The sequence below is a fragment of the Sebastes fasciatus genome, chromosome 13, assembly GCF_043250625.1.
Source record: "Sebastes fasciatus isolate fSebFas1 chromosome 13, fSebFas1.pri, whole genome shotgun sequence".
Lineage (NCBI taxonomy): Eukaryota > Metazoa > Chordata > Actinopteri > Perciformes > Sebastidae > Sebastes > Sebastes fasciatus.
Window position 1 is genome coordinate 20,782,144 of NC_133807.1, and position 17,674 is coordinate 20,799,817.

The window sequence follows — 17,674 nt, forward strand, 5'->3', positions numbered from 1 at the left end:
AATTATCCAGAGAGGCTGAGTGGTCTGTGAAGCGCACATCCTCGCACAGCGCGCGGCCGTTGGTCTCGCAGACAGACGGAGCTGTAGAGAAGCTGCTGCTCGGTTCAGAAAATGGCCGACAGATTTTCTAGGTTCAACGAAGAGCGTGATTTCCAGGTAAATGCATGTTGTATTAACGACGGTTTCTCTCTCTATATATATTTTACAATGTCTGGATGCTTTAGCAACATAAATACGGACTAAAACGTTGTGTTATCACTAACGGCATCGTGCATTTCAGTCTATACGATGGTCGCTTTGCTAGCACTGCAAGCTAAGCTAACGCTAGTGCACTGCGGCTCTTTTCAATTTAACTCAACGGCTTCAGTGTTTTGGCTTATTAGGCTCATATGATGGGGTATACAACTGCATACTACGCAACCCCCGTTATCCTCACAATAGCAAACTAGACACTGAAGATAGCTTGTTAGTGACCTTGGTTATTTATCGACATATGCTAACGATGGATAGCTAGCTTAGCACGCTAGCTTAGCACGCAAGCTAACGTCTACGCATATTGAGCAGTTGTAGCATTAGCAAGAAATGGCTGCATCATTTTGACAACTAGAAAACAACACCGCAGCTAGTTAGCACTTTGAAATCAACCTAGTTACAGCTAGATATATGTTGAAATCAACCTAGTTACAGCTAGATATATGTTGAAATCAACCTAGATACATTTAGATATGTTGAAATCAACCTAGTTATAGATATATGTTGAAATCAACCTATTTACAGCTAGATATATGTTGAAATCAACCTAGTTACAGCTAGATATATGTTGAAATCAACCTATTTACAGCTAGATATATGTTGAAATCAACCTATTTACAGCTAGATATATGTTGAAATCAACCTAGTTACAGCTAGATATATGTTGAAATCAACCTATTTACAGCTAGATATATGTTGAAATCAACCTAGTTACAGCTAGATATATGTTGAAATCAACCTAGTTACAGCTAGATATATGTTGAAATCAACCTAGATACATTTAGATATGTTGAAATCAACCTAGTTATAGATATATGTTGAAATCAACCTAGTTACAGCTAGATATATGTTGAAATCAACCTAGATACGTTTAGATATGTTGAAATCAACCTAGATACAGCTAGATATATGTTGAAATCAACCTAGATACATTTAGATATGTTGAAATCAACCTAGATACATTTAGATATGTTGAAATCAACCTAGATACATTTAGATATGTTGAAATCAACCTAGTTACAGCTAGATATATGTTGAAATCAACCTAGTTACAGCTAGATATATGTTGAAATCAACCTAGTTACAGATAGATATATGTTGAAATCAACCTAGTTACAGCTAGATATATGTTGAAATCAACCTAGATACATTTAGATATGTTGAAATCAACCTAGATACAGCTAGATATATGTTGAAATCAACCTAGTTACAGCTAGATATATGTTGAAATCAACCTAGTTACAGCTAGCTATATGTTGAAATCAACCTAGATACATTTATATATGTTGAAATCAACCTAGTTACAGCTAGATATATGTTGAAATCAACCTAGTTACAGCTAGATATATGTTGAAATCAACCTAGTTACAGCTAGATATATGTTGAAATCAACCTAGTTACAGCTAGATATATGTTGAAATCAACCTAGTTACAGCTAGATATATGTTGAAATCAACCTAGTTACAGCTAGATATATGTTGAAATCAACCTAGATACAGCTAGATATATGTTGAAATCAACCCAGTTACAGCTACATATATGTTGAAATCAACCTAGATACATTTAGATATATTGAAATCCACCTAGTTACAGCTAGATATATGTTGAAATCAACCTAGTTACAGCTAGATATATGTTGAAATCAACCTAGATACAGCTAGATATGTTGAAATCAACCTAGTTACAGCTTGCTATATGTTGAAATCAACCTAGTTACAGCTAGCTATATGTTGGGCCAGTAATTTGATGACATTACGTGTAAATACTTCGAATATCTCGCTATTTAGAAGTGAGACATGGTCTTAATTATAGATGGCTTTTAGATAAACAACAACATGTCCTCAGCCACTAATTTGCAAAACTGTTTATAACTTATGTTTTCTTCCTTTTCATTGCTGTTTTTGTTGTTGTTTCGTTGCCAGGCAGATTTAGCTCACCTGTATTGTGTTTGTTTCTATAATGCAAGTTAAATTTATATTCTTCATTGGGAACAAAAGTAGGCTGAACACACTTGAGATGACAACAAGGGGCTTTTATTTTAGCTGTGTAAAGTTATCCATTAATTGTACAAATAATAAACCCATCCCTACTGCAGTCATAACATTATTTTTGTGACATTACATTATTTCAGGTTTACAACATAAGTGCTAGAGCTGAAGTTGCTGAATTTCACAACCCACATAGGAGCTGTTTGTCTTTCACTTGCCTTGCCCATCTGTTATCTATGACCACACCCAGTAAAACCCAAACACAACATTACAGATAAGACAAAATAAGATGAACGTTACCTTGTTTTTCTCTCACATAAACCTTCTGGTATTCATCGCAGTTATTTTTCTAACGAATTCCTCAGATGACATAATCTCCCTGCTTTACCCAGCATCAGTCTTGCTCGTGTCCATAAATGTTTTTAAGCCACCTAACAGGTTTTTTAGTATTTGACATGATTATTATTGTGTAATCTACCAACTGGCAGTACAAGTGAAACATCTTAAGTATGTATGCTTGTGTCCTTCAGCTGCTCATGCTGTCTCAGAAGCAGTGTCAAAATCCTTCCCTTTTTAATAGCAATACAATGTTTTGCAGTAATTTGGAGAGGTTTTATCAGATAAAACCAGCCTCAAAGTTCAGTCAAGAGTTTGGGATTACGGATGGGCTGTTGTTTCCAGTCATGCACAGGTGCCATTTATCTAAAAGTTTCAAAATATTTCTTCCATCTTTTCACACAGCACATTGTCCAATTAGAAAAGTTGTGGTGTCTTTGTATAAACATAGATATTAGGATGAATGTTGAGGTAATTACTAGATAGTAAACATATTTGGTGACATCATGAAAACATTTTCATTGCTGTGACCGTGTATGCTTTTCCAGTGGTTTGTAAAGGAAATTGAGAGTTGCTGTATCAACAGTGATGTTCAGGGTCAGAGAAAGGGCATAGATTAATGATTTGAACACCAACCCAGCCCGTCTTTCTTCTTTTTTTCTGACAGCATTTTGTTCTGTCATTTATGCCCCCATTAAAAATATGGCAAGTGTTTTTGAAGAAGGGGCCAGTGATGCTCTGGCTTGGTTTTCAGGGCTCTTTTCTGCGGTCTTTTGGTATTGTAGAGAAAAGTCATAAACTTTGCTGCAATCGCTGTGGCTGTTTGTTTTAGAAGGAGTCCACTATTTGCTGTAGCAATGATATGGCAACTTACCAGACATGTCATGAAACCCATTACAAGTTTAAGCATTTGTAATTGCTTGTGAAATTGCTTGTGGCTTTTCCTCTAAATTTACTGTGTTGCTGTCCAGTGGGGACTCCGTATTCGTCTTTTTTTGGGAGGTGAATTGCTGTGTGGTCTGTATGAGTCTGTTGAGAGCAGCTCCGGCCCAGCACAGTGGAGCTCTGTGTGTGAGATCTGCTGTGAAGGCATTCATATGCTCAGTATTCAGAAAGTTTCCCTCTGACTGCATGGACTAAAGCCTCCTGCCAAGCAACACAGTGCAGGAAACACCCACAAATGGATACCTAATATCTACAGCACACCCAGTCCAACAGCTGATTTACATTGTTGTTGTTGGAGCTTTAGCATGCAGCTAATCTTGAATTGCAGAAACACATTAGGCAATTTATGAGCATCCACAGAGTTGGCCGGCAGTAGCGCTCTACCTTCCTAATGTGAGATGATATGGAGCATCCATTTCACTGTTGTAGAACAAATGGAAATTTACTCATTTCTATGCAGCATCACTGTGGTGTTTACCAGAGTCAGGGCGATGAGGAAGCAGCAGTGAAAATAAGAAGTCATTGTGGTGGGTGGGGGCTGCGCTGATAGCACATTAAGTGGTCTGAGCAGAAAGTCAGGAGGAGGAGAGATGGCGGGTGGGAGAGAGCAGGGAGCAATTGATTTGTTCATAAATAAATCCTCTGCTCTTCCTCTGCATCTCCCCTTGTTATAATCCCCGGCTTCACTCATGCTGATGAGGGGTCCTGCCTGTCTCATCTGAATTAATGACTGCCAGTGTGGCATCAAATCACCTCATCATTGTGGGCTGATTTGAGTAGTTGCTTATCTCTGCAAAACCAGATTCCCCTAGAGAATGTGGGGGTTAAGCCTCTTGCATGGCCCAGCCCATGTTGGCATTGTCTTTTTACAGTAACGTTGGCTGCATAGTTCTGTAGACTGTAGAGTAGACTATTTTGCAGTGAAGCAAAGTAAATATTCTGCTGTGCATGTTCCATCTCTCAATTGGACATCAAAAGGGGAAATAAAACCTCTGTATGTTGTATATTTTGTGTGTAGTTACATTAGATTTAGTTGTCCACACATGTCCTATTGCTAGTAGCTGCAAGCATCTAGTAAATCATATATATATATATATATATATATATATATATATATATATATATATATATATATATATATATATACACACACACACACACACCATGGACTATTTTTGGAATTTCAGTTTTCTGCTTGTGTGAAGGTCAGTAGAAAACAGACTCACAAACATGACCTTCATGTCTCCTCTGCTAAAGAGGAAGCCATCTGTCTCAGAGCAGAAACTGCTCTATAAACACACTCCTTTTGGTTGGGGTAGCAAGCCCATTACTCACTCTCTTTCGCTCCAGAATGCCTTGATAGTCTTGAGATTTCATTGCACCCTGCACAGATTCAAGACACCCTGTGCCAGATGCAACAAAGCAGCCCCATAACATAACCAAGCCTCCTCCATGTTTCACATTAGGTACAGTGTTCTTTTCTTTGGATGCTTCATTTTTTGCGTCTGTGAACATAGAGCTGATGTGACTTGCCAAAAAGCTCCAGTTTTGTCTCATCTGTCCAAAGGACATTCTCCCAGAAGCTTTGTGGCTTGTCAATATGCATTTTGGAAAATTCCAGTCTCGCTTTTTTATGATTTGGTGTCCTCCTCGGTTGTCTTCCATTAAGTCCACTTTGGCTCAAACAGTGACGGATGGTGCGATCTGACACTGATGTACCTTGACCTTGGAGTTCACCTCTAATCTCTTTGGAAGTTGTTCTGGGCTCTTTGGTTACCATTCGTATTATCCGTCTCTTCAATATGTCATCAATTTTCCTCTTGCGGCCATGTCCAGGGAGGTTGGCTACAGTCCCATGGACCTTAAACTTCTGAATAATATGTGCAGCTGTAGTCACAGAAACATCAGGATGCTTGGAGATGGTCTTATAGCCTTTACCTTTAACATGAAGGTCTATAATGTTCTTTCTGATCTCCTGAGACAACTCTCTCCTTAGCTTTCTGTGGTCCATGTTCAGTGTGGTACACACCATGATACCAAACAGCACAGTGACTACTTTTCCCCCTTTAAATAGGCAGACTGACTGATTACAAGTTTGAAGATACCTGTGATGCTATTTACAGGACACACCTTAGTTTAACATGTCCCTATGGTCACATTATTTTACATCTTTTCTAGGGGTACCATCATTTTTTGTCCAGGTCAGTTTCATTAGTTTGTTTTTTAAAATGATTCTGTTGAACCACAATTCAAAAACAATGTCTGATTTTCATTAGTTCATTTTCAGTAAATTTTTATTTATTATTACATTTGTCAGTTTCAAGTTATTTCAGTGACCATTGTGGGTTTTTCTCTCTTTAACGGAAGGGTACCAACAACTTTGCCTACGTCTGTATAAAGAGACAGAAATCAACTCTGTCAAGTACATTTTCAATCATAGCTTTGAATAAATTAAAGCATTTGCAAACTGGAAATGTAAGTTATAATATACACCTCAAATTGAATGCTCTTTTTAAATTTAAATAACTTAAATGGGATGTGTTATGAGGGGATGATCAGAGTCACATATTTACTGCCGTAGCATCTACCTGCTGTGTTTACTTCTTTCCTATGGTGCGTGGAGCTTAGCTTATGCTGAGCTTGTGATGTTTCTCTTCAGATATGTCTGTAATATACTGCATATTCTTCATAAATATGTCTTTATATACAGTAAACAGTATGTTGTTTATGTACTGTGTGTTTGGCTTTCATTTTAGAGTTAAATACCATCAAGAATGTGTAGACTGTTAACATTTTGGCCAAGATATGGCATGATAAAATGCACATATCTACTTCATGTGTTGGCTGACAAAAAAATATTTTTCATCATTTGTACACAGTTCTTGTGAAGCTTAATCAATACGGCATTGAGTTACTGACCTGAATTTGGCTCATCATGGACATACTATATCGTGCTGTGGGTAATATATAACCGTTACAAATTTGTGTGATTGACTGTTATTCAGTGTGAATGACAATTATTCAGAGCAAATGACAGGCAGTAGACATGCCTCCTTGCGCAGTACTGTCTTATTATTAAAATGCTGGAATAAACTAGTGCTTAGTGATGGATTCTTTCTCAAACTCTTTCTGTTGTTGCTACCAATTAGGGCTGCAACTAATGATGGTTTTTTAAATTGTATATGAATCTGATGATTGTTTTCTCATTGTTTGTTCTATAAAATGTCAGAAAATAGTGAAAAATGTTTATTTACAATTTTCCAGATGTCTTCAGATGGCTGGTTTTGTCCAACCAAAACTCCCAAAGATATTGTTTATTTTTACACAAGGCAGAGAAACGCAGCAAATCCTCACAACTGTCTGGAGCGGTTGTTTGAAATCTTCTGCATTTTGCTTGCTGATTAATCGCTTATCAAAATAGTTGCTAATTATTTTTCTGTCAGTTGACTAATTTTACCAATCAAGCAAGCATATGTCTAAAAAAGGCTTTTAAATGTGTTTCATTCAGGGTGGGAATCACTTTGACCATTATGAAGAGGGCCAGTTGGAGCTGGAGCAGGCGTCCCTGGACAAGCCCATCGAATCGGTAAGGCTGCATCCATCATCCTGCACCATTGGACCAGCTGTGAGAGTGGATGATTGGTCCAGGGAGGAATAAGAACCACAACTTTTTACTCCATTCATTCTGTCTAGATGCATCCAGTGTTTCCTTGAACACACCTAACCTGTAGAGTCACTTGTCTCATGTCCATTAATGCCCTTTAAGTCCCTCCCACTTCCCATGTCCTCTGCCTACTCCATTTCCTGTGACAGTTAAAATGATTATGTAAATGCTAGATCTTACTGTTTTATGTACAGCTTACAGATAAAACATTTGATTTTTGTATCAGTCTCCCATTAGTCATTGTTAGTCATCTTAGCACTATGAGATGAGATGACTCTGAAAGCATGGAGTGGATAAAGCACTGTCATTAATGGCTGTTTTCTAAATGTTCTAGCTTTTCATCCATTTTAAACTCATTCAGAAGAAATTCTGTATTTGATAATGACAAGATTTTATTCTGGATATACTGGATATAGCTGCTTTGAGGGAGGTTGCTGTACAAACCCCTGTAGTTTTGTTATATTTGTATGGGTGCTGATTCACTGATTTAAAATCTATTGAGAGGGGTGTGATCATAAACGAAACCCTCTTAAACAAGAATAAACAGGTTGCAGGACCATATTTGGATTTAAAAACAGCCTGATTAGGTAGAGTTTACATTTATATGTCTGATTATTTTGCAGCAGCTCAAACTTTTCTGTTAATAAAAAGTGGACAGTGCTTATTCCACTCCATTTAGCAAACAAGAGCGCACATAAGATGGTGTGAATGGCTACATTTGTGTTTGAATGAGTGTGTGTCTATGTAGCTTTAGAATTTATGTGTTAGTGTTTGTGTCTATAGGACAGTTATCTTATTGTACACAACTTGGGGTGTTCGACATTTCTCTCCTGCAGCGAATTGGCCCCTATTAGCTAAGCAGCAATGACCCGGTTTGTATTTGCACGCTCTGCTTTCTTACTCCTATCTTTAGGGTCCTTGTAACGCTTCTGACTGTCTTTCTCTCTCTCTGTTTCACTACTGTCACACTCTACATCTATTCTCTCTCTCTACCTTCTTTTCTCTCTCGCTCCCTCCCTACTACACAGTGATTCGGTGTACAGTACCCTCTGTCATTCTGTGCTGGCATGGTGCTTGTGCAACTGGGACTGCATTTTTCGCTGAAGAGGCACAAAGATAATAGCGCAGGCAGCTCTCTTCTTTCTATCTTTCCCACTCTCTCCATCCCCCTCTCTGTCTCTGAAGCACTGTGGTGAGCAGGCCCAAACTCCTCTTACCTGCGCAGTGTCGGGTCACCTCTCAACATAATGGATGTGCTTTGTGAGCCATTTGGATAGGATTAGCAATATTGTATAGATCAAAATAATGTCTGAAAACAGATTATATCAAACATTAATGTATAATTAACAGGCATGCAAATATTGTTTCCTTGATCATCAAACAAAGCTTATAAAATATGAAGGCATTTTTTTCCTCAATGAAAGCTATATTTAAACATTGGACATTTTGCAGCATAAGTAAACTAGATATTTGAGTCATGATTAAACAAGTTAATTCTTAGTATCAAATGTGATATAACAACTGAAATAATACCTTGCTAATGGAAAATTAAAAACATCTATATTAGGTTGGTGAGGTCTAGGTGAGGGTTGCTGTAAAGCCCCAACTTCACCCCAGGCCTTTCCAAGCCAATTTAGAGCTGGTTGCGGTGCACCACCACAGAGGAAATAATGCCGGGGAGAGTTCCTAGTTCCCATGAGGGGATCCTCCCACGCTGAGCGGCCGTTCCTGAAAGCGTTACCGCTGTAAAGGAAAGAAGTGTGCTGCATTTATAAAACAAGTCAAAACGAGAGTCATTGCTAAACAAAACGCGGCACAATAATCGTTTTATGTTGATTAACTTGTTTTCATAATCATTGGAAGCCAAAATCCTAATTGTAATCCGATTAATTGCACAGCCCTAATCTATATCAATTTACAGTATTTTCTGGAAGGCATCAATATGATGAGACTTAAAATTCAGATCACTTAAAAAAAAGGTCTATTTTTATATCCAAGAAAAGAGCTGTAGGCTACAAAGGAATGTCACCAGGCCTGTTTGTTTAGTTTTTAGCTTTTAAGCAGCAGCAGGAGAAAATTCAGTCGTCCTTGCTGACCATGGGGATATTTATATGTCGTTTGCTGCAGGGCGTCACACTGTGTGATCATATTTGTAGCCTGAACATGTTTTACATGTGTTTTCCATAGATAGAATCTAGAGAACCAAGAATATTACAATTTTATATCCTGGTTGAGTTTATGTATGACGTACATAATCACAGGCACACAAAACATCCCACTGTGTGTGGGCAGTGGAGGGGGAGAAAAGAGAGGGGGAGAGAGGTGGCCTGCTCACCTAGCTTGAGTGGCTCTTCTGCTCCTGCGCTATTATTTGTGGAGGGGCGCTGAGGGCCGCGCTGCAGCATCACACAGATCCTCACAAATCTGTGGAAAAATGGCCACATCAGAGGTGCCGTCACCAAAAGTAATACTTACACTCCTGATATATTCTCTTTGGAAAGTGCATGCCCAAAGAAGAGGTGGCAGACTTTTTTATCGACAGGCAAGTAACCATGAAAGTTTGCCACCATTAAAAACTGTTAAGATCATTTTAGAGGATTTGGTGACACCAGGTGCATTTTCATAAAATAAATGACGCAGTTCCTGTTTGGAAGGCCAAATGCCTCACAGCAGACAAGGATAAATTGATCTTTATCTCAAAAAAGGCTTCCAGGTATGATTTACAGTGCACTTAAATGGATAACTTAAATGTTAAAACACATAGACTGACCTACAGTATGTGACCATGTTGTTAGGCCTCCGTAGTGCAAACAGTTGTTACATCTGGGATCTGTTAGTGAATGCTTCGGCCAAGCCTCTCGGAGCCCCTCCCCTGCCACTTATTGTGTGTGATCTATAGGCAGCTAGAGGTCTGTGGTACTTTATTGGGATCTTTTTTCTCTTTCTGTCTTTCCCCTTTTAGTCTTTGCTCTTTCTCTCTAACATTGGTTTTGCATTGCATGTGTTAACTTGGTAGCATTCAGTACTATTTATCTCAACACTCTGTCCTAATAATCACAACTACAATTTTCCTCCCAGACTCATCCCTCCCACGTCCTCTGCCCCGTCCAGTCCCTCCAACCTCCCCTCCTCCCTTTCCCGACCCTGTCCAAGAGCGATATGCAGCGGGCAGCCTCAGAGCCACAGAAACCACACATACACACCACAAATCTAAGAAACACATGTATACGGACCACAGAAAGATTTTTCTTAGTGAAAAGTTTGTATTTCTTTTTTATCCAAGTTGTAGTCACTACAAATTGTCTCTAATTCAGTTACTGCGGTCCATCAAGACCTTGGTTACATTAAGGATCGTGAAGTGTGTAGCCTTTTGCATTATAGCCAGACATTATTGTACACAGGTGTTTAAACTGTTAGACTTCTATCACCTATTAAGTGGGAAGAAGAACACAAGGAAAAGGTCAAACCCATTTTTTACAACACTGCAAGCTCTCTATTTAGCACCGGTCTTAATCCAGTGAGCAGCAGGGGTGATGGGTTCAAAGTCATTGCTGAGGCCCCCCAAATGTTCTTTTTAAAGTCAGCAATGGAATAAGAGTGGTGAAAAATCTGACCCACTTACTTCAAACTCAATGGGAATGTGAGTGTTACAGTCTCTGTTTAAAGACGTTGGAGACCCCTTCAAACTTTGATAAACTTTGTTAAACTTCCAGTTGATGAATTGGGCCTTCAGAGTTATGAGGTAAGTATGTATTTTTAAATATTTAAACATTTATATTAATCAGACTCTGCTTCTCTTTCATTTCCCCCTTCACTTAGTTAACGTTCAGTCTGACACATCCACACTTCACCTCCATTTACTGGGAAGTAGGAGCCTTCTGTTCTAGTCGTTTGGCTCTTGATGCACTGAGACAGTTTTTTCCATTCAGTCGCACCTGCAATAGCTGACTGACCCAGGAATGTAGAGAGCACCAAACACAAGGGAGCTGTAAGAGTTTATGAGGAGCAGCAGACAGCAGCAGGCCCTGTCCTCTCCCTGCAGCACTCGCCAAAAGACATTCCTCAGGGACACAAGAGAGAATGATGAGTAACTGCAGCAGTCCACTTTTTGTAAAACAGATCCTTAAAGGGTCTGTCTCAGTCAGGGTAGAAAAATAAATTGTGTTTTCATGGGGTAATTTTGAGGCGATTTTTGTCCCCGATACAGTGGAAACCGCTTACAGTGATCACGATACAGCGATCAACCGCATTTATGAAACAAAAAGCTTCGGACAGAATCCTTCCAATAGAAACGCTGTTTAAATAATTCGCTTATAGTAATCAAGTAGTCTGCTTACAGTGTTCATTTTGGGTCTTTTCATACATGACAACATTTCAAATTATGTTAGACTAATGTTAGTTGAAATTCTCTTTTTTTTTTACTTTAACTTTACTCCTTTTATACTTTGCCTCGTGGACCGTCTGCTTTCCGGCTGGATACCTGTGGCTGTTGCTGCGTGCACATTGATGTCGTAACAGGAAAAAGACTAATTTTCGGTGAATAAAAAATGAATGCGCACGGGGAAAGCACCTGTGCTTGAAGCCGCCCTTGTCAAGTGGATTGAGAACAACTCGTCATGTCATGCCCTCCAGCAAAGGTGCGCCGTTAATTGCGCCACAGAGCCGGCCAAAAACGGCAATGTCTCACAGGGAAAAGGCAGACGAATTGACAGCGAGCCAGTAAACAGCAAAATGGCCTGTTTCATAACTTTTTATTCATGTAATAAATATAAAAATATCAATTAGGTGGTAATCTGCATTAGAAAGGATGCACAACATCAACAATTTGGTTATATTAATCATCTGCATATAGTGATTAATTTGACCCGGACAGACGTGAGCACTATAAGCAGTTTCCACTGTATTTGAAATTTAGAGGCATTTACATACACAACCACATATTCTTTTGCCCCCTTAATTGTGTTTTATGGGGCAAATACCTTGAATTTAGAGGCAATTTTGCCCTTTGCCCTTTTCTGACACTGGTCTCAGATTTCTTTTCACAATGTGTAAAATCTCAGATGTGTTGTTGAGAGTGACCATTAAAAGAAAAATTACATAAAATATGTGGTTTGGGTTAATTTAGGTTTAGTCACTTGCCTGTTCCGTGTTACACCCTCCTTGATAATCTGAACCAGTTATTTCTTTGACTCAAACAGGGACACATAAACACACCCATACTGTACACGTATAAATGGCTGCATAGACTGAAGCAATTCCTAAATACTCTGAGGTCTCTAGGTGGGGTCCCCTGCATATCACTTCCCTTACCCACATCTTTTGCCATGCACTGTGCCGATTACAGCACAATGCACACTTTTAAAAAAAGAAACACCCCACTTGTAGATCTCTTTTGTTTGGATAACATTTTCTATTTTTCTTTCTCCTGTATTAACAGTCAGTTGGTGGATTTATTGACATGCCTACCTTTTCTGTTTGTATACAGTATTATGTTTGTTTAAAAGCAGAGAGAGATTTTGCATTTTTAAGAACTTAGAGAAGATAGCAGAATTGCAGTTGAAAGCGTTTGGCCGGTTTCTTACGTTGTGTCACGTGTGACTGTTTTTTTGACAGCCCAGTATTTTAAAAGCCAGGTTCGTATGGAAATGCCTTCACTCCACTTGCACTGCTGTTGGACTCGCCGTCGTTGCTTTCATCCATCTGTCTGTCTGTCTATTCTTTTGGTGCACTCATCTGTTGTTCAACACGCAGTCTGCGCCTCATCTCCGCCCTCTAATCTTTGCTGAACCCATTTTGAGCTAATCTCTTTATTAGTGTCAGCAGTTGCGACTGTTGCCTCATCCAACCTGCCCTTCTTGTTTTTAATATTATTTTTTTAATCTCACTGAGATATAAAAAAAAAAATTGGAAGACGAAACATGTTTAATTTAAGGTAGGGCTTATGTTCTCTAAGCTCTCAGACCATTCGATTATACGGACCTTGGTTAGACTTCTCTGACTTTCCTGATGAAAAATAAACAAATCAGTTAACAGGGATTGTGCGGAGGCTGAGCAAGAGTATTTCTCAGGCGGCTAGTTTAGGACGCATTTTATTTCCCTCATTGCTCCAAGCCTCATAGATCAGCTAATCCCCCGAATCAATATAAATGTTCAATATGAGTGTTGCACCATAATACTGCAGTAAGGGACAGAAGCATACCCAATGTCGGTGGGAGGGGAGGCGTTCACTGCAGCAAATTCTGCAGTGTTTTCCTACACAATGAAGTCAGGGGACATGTTGTCCACCAGGCAGGAGGCAACACACACCATCAGCCATAGAGCCTCTAATTCTGTGTATCTTGTGACATGGGTAGGGACATCTTAAACCCAGTGATAGCATGTTAATGTAGCCTCTAATGTCCCAGTTATGAGCTGATACAGGCAGGCTGTCCCCAGTTCTCTTCCCACCATGTGAGGCAGTTTCCTTTCTTATCTCATCCCACAGCGGACCGTCACACAGAGTAAGCACAGCTCGTACATCCATGAAATGGAGGGAAAAAATACCAAACCCCAGCAGAAACAGGAAGTGAAGCAGATTAGCATCTCTCTTGGGAGGCAAATATCAGCCAGATGTTTTGGATTTATTTATTCTAGTCATCACGATGGCAGCATTTCTTTTCCCGAAATATTAAATAGGGCAAAGGAAGGCAACAGTTTGCACTGAAATACCAACATTGGATGACAAAAGGATTACCAAATGTACCCCAAATGAGGGCGGAGATGCAGTGTGTGCTGTGTGTGTGACTACCAATCCCCTTCACATGCACTAACCCATTCAAGCCCAGCTCACCTCCACCACCCCAGAAACTCACCTCCACCATGGCTCAGCCTGCTCTGTTCTGCCCCCCTGTCCCGACCTCTTTTGTCAAAGAGAACTAATTGAGCCCCGTTGAGCCATCACCTTCCTCTCTGTGCCTGATCCACCTGACACTAACACACGTTGGAGTTTTGTTAACCCGCCCTCCACCCCATCCCTCTGTATGTATACCATTCACAGTGCGCTACTAACACCGACGATCCTTTTTGTTAAAACTCTTTAACAAAAAGCTGCATGCTGTTTTGTTCCAATCCCTTCACTTTTTTGTGAAAGTTGATGTCAATCTCTTTGTGATTATAAATATCCTTTTTGTTTGGTTTGTATGTTTTATTTTTTGGTAGAATGCAGCACTCTGGTGAATGTTAGACAAGCTTGGAATAGTTATAATCACAACAGAAAAACACTGCTTATTAAGAAATCTCATTGTTTCCTGTTTATTTGTGCTTGAGGATGTACTGTAGTGTGTAGTGGTGGGACGGTCTTGCATTTCACTTAATGTTTTTGTTTTCTTGCTGACCCATACTAGTGATATAACGGTCTCAGACATGCACATTTGGCCCCAGAGTGTGCTAAGAGTTACAGTTGTCTATGTTCTCGCACTCCTCCTCTTGCCTCTTTGATTCATTATCAGTTGCCTGATCTTATCCACATGTACAATGTTTGTGTACTTTGCCATTGCGATCGTTACTGTGAAAAGAAAAGCAGAAAATTAATACTTTAAAATGGATGGCCTCACTGCAGTTATTTTATCTTATGCTAGCTAAAAATGACCTTGCTGTTTGGTAAAGCTATTAGGCTTGTCGCAGTAGATGGCCTTTATTCACCAATTACATTACTTGCCCACCGCCCCACAGTTGTTATAGAAATAAAATACATTTTGTGTATTTATGCGTATCAGCCCCTATTGTTTGTCAAATAAAAAAAACTACTATACTCTGGCAGCATCTGGAGGCATCACTTCTAATCTAATCTACACACACCTTCAAGCGCACCACCCCTGGATGATCCGGGCGACACGGCCCGTCAGAGACGATGCTTGTGATTCCACCAGAAGCACCGCAGCGCGTTTCAGAAGCGTCCCAGAAGCATCCCAGAAGCATCCCAGAAGCATCCCAGAAGCAGCTCTCTGCTCTGCTCCACTAAAAAATATGCTCCCGCAGGGAAAGCTCAAACAGAGAGGCCAGACACACGCAGTCATCCAACAGTAAATATCATAGTAAGCGCACTGCAGATATTGAGCGCTATCGACAAATATCTTTTCTTGTAAAATGTCCAGTATAGTCGGTAAAATCAGTGTTGGGAGCATTGCTATTGCCTCTCAATGGCTCTCAACATGGCGACAATTTAATGATCTAATTAGAGGCACGCTAACGGCACACATTTGTTTCTAATTATAGTTTAAAATCAAAAGTGTGAACGTGTTTGGGACCGGATGATTGATAACAGACCAGAGATGCTGGAGGTGTCTGAAAACATGCACAATAGCTATTTATAGCACATCTAATGGGGCTACATGCACACAATGTCTCCCTCTCTTCACCTGCACACCCACATGTCCCCTCACACATGCATACTCTGTCCACCCTGGGCCTTGTAATGGTAATCCAAGGCCCTCTAGCTCCACTTCTGTCTCTTCCTCTCGCTATATATTTTTGTGATAGCTGCATATGTTTCATGGTGATCCCCTTGTCATGGTTACGGAATCACAGCAAGCTTGGAGTTTCTGGTCTTCGTTTTGTTAATGCAAGATTTCCATACCTGTTCTGTGTCACTTTTCTTTGTGTACTAAGATCTTGCTCTGTAGTGGTTCATATATGTATGCGTGTGTGATACATATATTGCCCCCTCCTTCCTCCCACTCCTCTTAACTTCTCAGTTAGTGGATGTGACTTGATGTGATATCTTTATCATCCAAAAAAAAAAAATAGAAATGCTCTAGCCCAATTTCTTTGCCTAAAAAAACTGCACTCCTACTGTAGGAGGTTATCCTGTAGTTTACAGGCTACACATAGAAAACCTACCCTTCCTCTCAGTCTGCCACCCTCTACCCCCACCCCCAACCGCCCTTACCACTCCTTGTGCTGGAAGACACTGATAATACACGCTGTAGGTGATGTGGATGACGATAATGATGATGGTGGTGGTGGTGGTGGTTGTGCTGATGATGATAGCGTGATCTGAGTGTTTTATTTTGTTTTGTTTGTTTGCTTGTTTTTTGATCAGTACCCACGGGGAAAAGCTCCTCTTATTATTGGAATATTTTTGGTTTTTTTCTCCTCTGTTCTCTCTACTAGGATAACATCGGACACCGGCTGCTTGAGAAACATGGCTGGAAGTTGGGGCAAGGTCTTGGCAAAAGCATGCAGGGTAAGGACTCACTCTTCTGCACACCGTTGTTCAATGTATGCTGGTGGTACTGAGCCATCACCCTCTCTCATTTTCTTTCCCCCTCATATTTCCAGGTTTTTTTTTTGTATCAGCCAATTTTCCTTTCTCTTTCTTTCTCTGATCTTTCCCTTTGTGTCTATTGCTGGGTAAAATTATTTTTTTATTTAAACAAACGTCATTACAGTTGTTCCTGTTGCTCTCGTGCTGCTGTTCCCTCAAACTTGAAGAGGGAGGAAATGTTCCTGAGGCCTTGTAAAGGATTAAGACTGAGGGCAGGGACCCTGGGGGTTGGGAGATCGAAGTGTTTATTTGTCTTTCAATTATGCACTTAGTTTACAGCCACTCAGATTAAAGTGAGCTTTTTCCCCCTTCCAAATCACAGTTTAATTGGATACAGTTTTGTTCTCGTCCAGTTGTTTTAGACAACCAGCTTTGGGGAAAAAGTGGTTATGGACTTATGGACTGAATTCTCGTACCTTCTCCAGATCTTACTCTGAGTGGTTAACAACGAACATCCTCTGATGAGCTGACATTGCCGGGTTTATATCTTGGTTACAGGAGCTAAATGTTGTTTCTCTTCTGAGGCATTGGTCTTTTATTTTCTATCAGGGCAGTGATACAGAAGCGACAACGAAGAGCACACGGTTGACTCTGGAAACACAAACCAGTAAACATGTTAGCAACAAGGTAAACTGGCAAAAATATTCTAAATATAGCATACACTTAAACTGATAGTGCTTCTTTTTAGATGAGCCTTTCTTTTAGGTGTCTAATATATGTTTTGCTGCCGACCCCGTCCACAGCAGTACATTGCTTTGCTCCCGTGCTGGTACTCCTGTCTGTTTCTCCAAGCTGGAGGCATGCCTACCTGAATAAGTACCTCATACAACCCCACTTCAAACACCCAAACTATCCCTGTAAGATCGAGGCTTGTTGTCTCTTTTTGAATGCAGTGAAAGCAGAAACCAGAAAAATGCTCCGTAAGCTCTGCACATTGAATTAACTGTAAGATGTAGAAAGCTTTCAACTAGAAAGCTGCATTAAAGAGGTTTACTTTCTGTAGACATCTGTAATTGGATGGCCCAGTTGATATTGACTTGCTGTAAGAGGGAGCAGGCTGAACAGAGCTGAGTGTGTGGGTTGGTCTTCTTGGCTAACGTCAGCACCTCATTAGCTCAACCCTGCTGTGCTCATAGGCTCACTGGCTCAGAGGCAGTGGTGCAGAGCGCTGGCATGTTTCCACTG

At 40.1% G+C, this 17,674-nt stretch overlaps 1 protein-coding gene across 13 annotated transcripts in view; it reads left to right on the forward strand.

Moving 5' to 3' along the window:
- Positions 1 to 17,674, forward strand: part of gpatch8 (G patch domain containing 8) — a 35,191-nt gene continuing 17,517 nt past the window's right edge. For 2 of the 13 annotated variants that reach the window (XM_074656096.1, XM_074656093.1), the window contains exons 1-5: positions 92 to 156; positions 7,030 to 7,107; positions 8,022 to 8,057; positions 12,799 to 12,818; positions 16,336 to 16,408. Coding sequence is in view for 7 of the 13 variants with exons in the window: in XM_074656093.1 (XP_074512194.1) it covers positions 16,402 to 16,408 (7 nt within the window). In the remaining 6 variants the exon portion in view is untranslated. The other 11 variants (XM_074656097.1, XM_074656094.1, XM_074656095.1 and 8 more) reach the window with 9 other exon arrangements.